This window comes from Morus notabilis, unplaced genomic scaffold (genome assembly GCF_000414095.1).
Source record: "Morus notabilis unplaced genomic scaffold, ASM41409v2 Scaffold566, whole genome shotgun sequence".
NCBI classification, from domain to species: domain Eukaryota; kingdom Viridiplantae; phylum Streptophyta; class Magnoliopsida; order Rosales; family Moraceae; genus Morus; species Morus notabilis.
This window is the reverse complement of record NW_010365282.1, coordinates 23,164-29,319: the sequence shown is the minus strand read 5'-3', so window position 1 is coordinate 29,319 and position 6,156 is coordinate 23,164. Positions and strand designations below refer to the sequence as shown.

General features: G+C 39.6%; 2 protein-coding genes across 2 annotated transcripts; both read left to right on the top strand.

Annotated features, from left to right (window-relative positions):
* Nucleotides 1-2,993: 2,993 nt before the first annotated feature.
* Nucleotides 2,994-4,118, top strand: LOC112093468 (putative disease resistance RPP13-like protein 3). Its single transcript, XM_024171958.1, has one exon. It carries the CDS (start codon nucleotides 2,994-2,996, stop codon nucleotides 4,116-4,118), a length of 1,125 nt encoding a protein of 374 aa, XP_024027726.1.
* A 2-nt stretch (nucleotides 4,119-4,120) lies between these two features.
* Nucleotides 4,121-5,919, top strand: LOC21389427 (disease resistance protein RPM1). Its single transcript, XM_024171957.1, has 3 exons — nucleotides 4,121-5,059; nucleotides 5,415-5,787; nucleotides 5,849-5,919. The coding sequence occupies exons 1-3, from the start codon at nucleotides 4,121-4,123 to the stop codon at nucleotides 5,917-5,919; spliced, it is 1,383 nt and encodes a 460-aa protein (XP_024027725.1).
* Nucleotides 5,920-6,156: the final 237 nt, after the last annotated feature.

Sequence of the window (6,156 nt, the reverse complement as noted above, 5' to 3'; positions counted from 1 at the left end):
TTGTTCGTGTTGTAGGAAGCACGGGTAAGGCACCGGCTCCCTGAAACTTGATGCTGGGCATGCATAGAGGGTGTAGCAGCGGAATGTGAGCAAGTGGGTTGTGGACGCATCATGTGTTTTGGAAACGCTGCTGAACTTTATATGTAAAATAAAATAGTGTTTTATGTATTTTGATGACTAATATAACATAATGTTGTCAGAATGCTACAGCATTTTGACAATGACTAATGTACAGAATGCTGTTAGAATGCTACAGCATTTTAAGAATAGTTGAAAACAGAAGACTAGCTAAATGCTACAGCATTTAGACGTACATGGTAAGAATAAAAAAAAATTGGCCTGAATTTTAACAGGTTATAATTAGTAAGTGTTAGAGGTTAAGTAATGTTAAATATGAGTATAGGATGACGATCAAAAGTTAGGGTCGTCACAGTTGGTATCAGAGCGACGGTTCTACCACCCACCCACATTCTGCTGAGCATCTGACTCTACATTGTCCAAGTAAGTTATTCATTTTTTTGAATTTAGAATTCAGTGTGTGAATTTTGTCCTTATAGCATATACGATATGGTACGAACAAGGCGAACTCGGATGATACCCAGAAGGTTGTATAGAAGAAGTATCCGGGGTCCAGGAAGGAGAAGACGTCCGCATAGTCTACCTTCGGTACAAGAAGTGGAACCTATTCCTATAGAGGTACCCCTACAACCCTTACAGCCTATTAGAGTAGCTGAGCCACCCCCGATTGATAGGGAAGTGTAAGTAGCAATGATTAGAGACCCAATAGGATCTAGGGTCGCCGTAAGAGCTGTTTTTGCACTTTATTAGTGTAATCCACCTATGTATGACGGTCAGGCTCACCCAACCAAATTACAGGACTCGCTACACCGAATTGAATATTTGATGGTAGCCTGTGATATTGATGAGAGTGATTGGGTGATTCTAGCTGCCAGCCTATTAGAGTCTGACGCTAGGCAGTTTTGGAGAGGTGCGGTGGAAACAAGGAATGCGCATGAGGTGCCATGGGGCAATTTTTGTAGTTTACTGCTAGCTCAATTTCCACCGAGAGAGGTACCTGTAAGGATGGCACCAGAGGTTGCCTCTACCTCACAGGCTCAACCACATACTGGGGAAACCGAATTTAAGAAAATGGAGAAGTATATACACAAGGTCGATAAATTTAAGATGCGACCTTATGATACTGTGGCAATCTATTCTGATCGGTTCTTTAGTGAGATTATGACTGATCCCACTATTAAGTTAAAAGAACAGGATGCATTTTCATATTATAGAGGGGGTTAACAGAAGAGTTACAAACTATGGTATTTCCACAATGGGAAGTTACATATACCCTCACCCAGTTTGTAGAGGAAGTAACGAAATTAGAAGAAACCATGGCTATAGAACGAGAGGAGCAGGAACGACGCGTTAGTGAGCGTCGAATGGAGTTTGAACGTAGGCAGAGAGAATACCTATGTAGAAATAGATCAGTGGAGGTGTGTTCTGGAGTAGAAATTGGAACAACATCATCACCCCAACAACAGGGACAAGCAAATGTGGATTCCCAAAACACCGCAAATACAAGTGAGGAAGAAGATCCGGTGGAGGATTTTTGGGAGGCCACTAGGAATTAAGCTGATGTACAATATGATGTAACGTTTTGATGATGATGTTACATTTTGGCAATGTAAAAAAAAATGTACTGTGGATGTATAAGATAATCATTCTTGTCTTGTGTAAGTAATGAATGATGAATGTATATGTATGTTTGAGCGGATATGTGTATGTATGTGTATACAGGTATACAAATGAATCAAATATAGAAAAAAAAAATGTTGTTACCTAGGAATGCATTTTTTTTTAAATGATAAGTGTGGTTAAAATATTGCTAGAATGCCACCACATTTAATAAAAGTTGTATTATTTTTAAAACAACTTTATGTTATGAAATGATGTTATGATTTATTTAGATTTATACATATACACATATTTGGAAATTTAACCATGTTTACCATTATTCCTCTTATGTAGACACACGGAAACATGGTTCGTCCACGTAGAGAACGATTGGTCCAAGAACTAGGAGGGGATTTAGCTGCCACCATAGCTAATTTGCAAGCCAGACTTGAGGCTCAAGAGCATGAAAATAGAAATTTACGGGCACAGTTAGAGCAACGAAACTAGGAACAGGAGCGAAAAAGAGCGTCACCTGTTCAACCGGCACTGCAAATGTTACATCATTCTTATAATATTTTAAAAAAATACTACAGCATTTTAGGTAACATTTCAAAAAAAAATCTCTTAGATTTTAAAAGTTTCAAAAGTTATAAGTTAAAAGTTAATACTAGTGACGATCAACTCAGCAAAATCGTCACGAAATGTCCATCATTTATCATTTATCCTCATTAAATAGGATAAGGATGAGTCAGAATCTTCTCCACTTTAGAAAAGCTGGGAGTCGAACAAGCACGTGTAGATGGTAAAGTTAACGTGGGTCCACGTAAAATGCTGCTATGTTTTAGCTACTAATTAAGGAGGCAATTAGGATGAAGAAAACTATTTTCTCTACTGACGGGATTTGTATTTTGACACATGTATTATGAGTACTTTTAAGTTACACGCTCTAAATTTTTAATGAAGATACAGGTAGATCTAATAATTAAAAAATTAATCTAATAATTAAAAAATTAATCTAATAATTAAAATCCACCGTTTCTAACGTAATAAAAATACACTCCATGCCACAAAAATTCCTCTAATGTGGCTTTTCTTTCTCTCTCTCTCTGTTTTTTTTTTTTTTTTTTTTTTTTTTTTTTTTTTTCCCCACAAACCTTTTTTTTTCTTTTCTTTGTTCTTTTCCATCTCTTCCAAATCATAGCCTTGACTTGCCATTCCCATTTCTTATCAGATCAACCAAAAAAAAAAAAAAAACGAAAGAAGAAAGCCTGATTGCTTGATCGGAAGCGAAGTGTTAATTAGGAGGACATACAGAAATGGACTTGATCACCGGGAGTGCTCTAACGACTTCTGTTGCCATCGACAAGCTGGTATCGCTGCTGATCACCACCGGAGAAGACACCAAGCTGCTGAAAGCAATCGAGTTATCAGAAGTTCAAGAACTCAGGACCATATTGGAGCTACTCGATTCCATCCTCAAAGACGCCTACGTTAAGTCACAGAAAGCGGTTCCGGTGAGCAGCTGGTTAGAACAGATAAAGGAGGTCACCGATCTCATCGACAATGTCGTCGATGGCTACATGCTCAAAGTGTCGCAGCGGCTCCAACAGCGTCCGTTGATCCGTCGCACGACGCCAAATAGTAGTACTCGTCGGAACTTATCTTCCGATGTCGAAAATGTCAAGGCGTTGTTGATTAAGATACAAGAAACTGGTTGGAGACATTACTCTTGGGAGTATGGATTCAGTAGTAGGAGAAAGAATTTTCAGAGATATCAACCTCGGTCGGTCTTCCCTTTGATCCAGGAGTTCATAGTCGGCGTTGATTGTACGGAAAATGAGTTGGTACGGAGACTAACAGAAGGAGAAACCAGGCGCTCAGTCATTTCGCTTGTAGGCTGCGGGGGAATTGGTAAGACCACTCTTGCGAAGATGGTCTATCACAACGAAGTTGTGAGGAAGCACTTCAATTGTCGCGCTTGGATCACCATCAACCGGACGTATAGTATGAAGGAGATACTGAAGGTCATGTTGATAAAGGAGATTGGCATAGAAGGGAAGCAATTTGAAGAGATTGAGTTGATGAAGAGACAAGAGCTAATTGGAATTCTGAGGCAATCTTTGAGGTCAAAAAGGTATGTGGTTGTGTTTGATGATGTTTGGAGAGAAGAGTATTGGAATGTTATGAGAGATGCTTTGCCCGATGATGACAATGGCAGTAGAGTAATTATCACATCGCGTAGCGATATTGTTGTTGCTTCATGTGTAGAAAGCTTGTTCGATCATGTCCACAGGCTAGAGCCTCTTTCAGAAGCAATGTCTTGGGACCTTTTCTGTAGAATAGCCTTCCAATATGACCCCGAACGGCGTTGTCCTCCGGAGTTGGAGAAAATTTCCTTTGAAATTATTAGGATCTGTGAAGGTCTTCCCCTTACATTGTAGCCATGGCTAGTTTAATGTTGACGAAGGACAAGGAAGCGTTAGAATGGCAGAAACTACTCGAAAACTTCTATTCTCAGCTTGAGTCCAATCCCCATCTTGGAAATGTTTGTCAAATCCTTGCTCTTAGTTTCGATGATCTGCCTTGCCTATTAAAACCATGTTTCTTGTATTTTAGCATCTTTCCGAAAGACTCTTTGATTCCTAATGACAAACTGTTCAAGTTGTGGATTGCTGAAGGTTATATACAAGAAAAGGGTGGGAAGACATTAGAAGAAGTTGCTGAAGAATACATGAATGAGCTCGTTCGCAGAAACCTGGTTCAAGCATGTGAAGGGTTTTATTGTCTAGAGAAATTTTGCCGAGTCCATAGCTTGATGCATGACATTGCCCGTAAAAAGGCCGAAGAATTTAGTTTCTGTCAGATTCAGGAAGACGTGAACTCCAATTCTAGAGGAAAAGTTCGTCGACTATTAATTTCTGATATTGTGGTAGAGAATGCTCTGGAGATATTTGAAGACTCTCAGCTTCGTTCTGTTTTTCTGCGCAACATTGCGGCACTTAGCAACTCGTCTTTGGTTACCTTGTTTGGAAAATATAAGCTTTTGACATTGTTGGATTTTGAAAATACTCCACTTGAACGTCTCCCAAATGAAGTGGGGAATTTGATATATCGGAAGTACTTGAGTTTAAAGAATACACAAGTGAAGATGCTTCCGAGGTCTGTAGGCAAGCTTTGCAATCTACAGACGTTGGATATTAGAAACACATTATTGATTGAGCTGCCAATAGAGATCAATAAGCTTCAAAATCTTCGCCACCTTTTAGCTAGTGGTCATGACAAAAAGGTTAGATTGGATTCAACCCGAGGTGTGAGGATAAAGGAAGGAATTGGTTTCTTAGAGAACTTGCAGACATTAATGACTGTGGAAGCTCATCATGTGGTATTGTTCCCATAAAAGAGCTAGAGAAGTTGAGGCGATTAAGAAGGTTGGGCATTTCAAGTTTGTCTCCAGAATACACGAGTGCTCTATGTTCCTGTCTTGAGAAGATGAGCAAACTTGAATCTCTAAGTGTATACTCCATGAATAATTATGAAATTCTGAATTTGCAAACCATTTCATCTCCACCACTTCTTTTAGAACGCCTGATTCTGAAGGGTCGATTACAGACGTTACCTAGTTGGATTTCCAGTCTTCAAAATCTAAGCATGCTGTGCTTAAGTCTCTCAAGATTAATCGATGAGCCGCTAAGATCTTTTGTAGTTTGCCGAATCTGGTGTCACTTTGGCTTTATCAGGCATATGATGGTGACAAACTGCATTTTGAGGAAGGTGCTTTTAAAAAACTCAAGCTGCTTGTTCTCAGAGAATTGCATGGACTAAAGGTACTGGAAATAGATGAAGGTGCCTTGCCCCTTCTCGAAGAGTTGAGAATTGGTCCTAGCCCGCTTCTAAAGGAGGTGCCCTTTGGAATTCAACACTTGAGAAATCTCAAAGTTCTTGCAAATTACAGCATGCCAAGTGAATTTGTTCTTAGTATGCAACCAGATGGGGGGTCGGATTATAGGAAGGTTGAGCATGTACCATCTGTCCTTTTCTGGTACAGAGTTCAGGAAAGAAGCTATATTTCGTACAAGCTTGGAGAGCCGGCCTTGTTGGAACATTTGCAAGGTTTAGCCACAATTGTAGATGTCTTTCCCCAGTACGACCATCGTTGGAGCTTCTGTTACAGTGATGCTGAAGAAGACGTGGCCTCAGTCTCAACCTCAACTGCAATTGGCCCATGGAATGACTGTCGGATGAGTTTCTCCAGCGATCGGTTTAGTTTCTTCAGTGATGATATTGAGGACTGATTTCACAACTTCAGGTTTGTTCTATGGTTCTATTTAAGAACGAGGCTTTGGTACTTTCATTCGTATTCTATTTATACTTCCAATCTAAAAAACCTTGATCATTATGGCAGGTTGGTCACAAGTGTGGGTGGATGCTTATCACATTCTGTGAGACTCTTTTGAAATCAAACTTAATTGATCAATGGAA

Excerpts from the sequence above, each read along its gene's own strand:
- LOC112093468 (XM_024171958.1), top strand. The coding sequence starts at position 2,994 with ATGGACTTGATCACCGGGAGTGCTCTAACGACTTCTGTTGCCATCGAC.
- LOC21389427 (XM_024171957.1), top strand. The coding sequence starts at position 4,121 with ATGGCTAGTTTAATGTTGACGAAGGACAAGGAAGCGTTAGAATGGCAG. Across the intron at positions 5,060-5,414 it reads CTGTGGAAGCTCATCATGTG|GCATATGATGGTGACAAACT; the intron begins GTATTGTTCCCA and ends TGGCTTTATCAG. Across the intron at positions 5,788-5,848 it reads CTTGTTGGAACATTTGCAAG|TGATGCTGAAGAAGACGTGG; the intron begins GTTTAGCCACAA and ends CTTCTGTTACAG.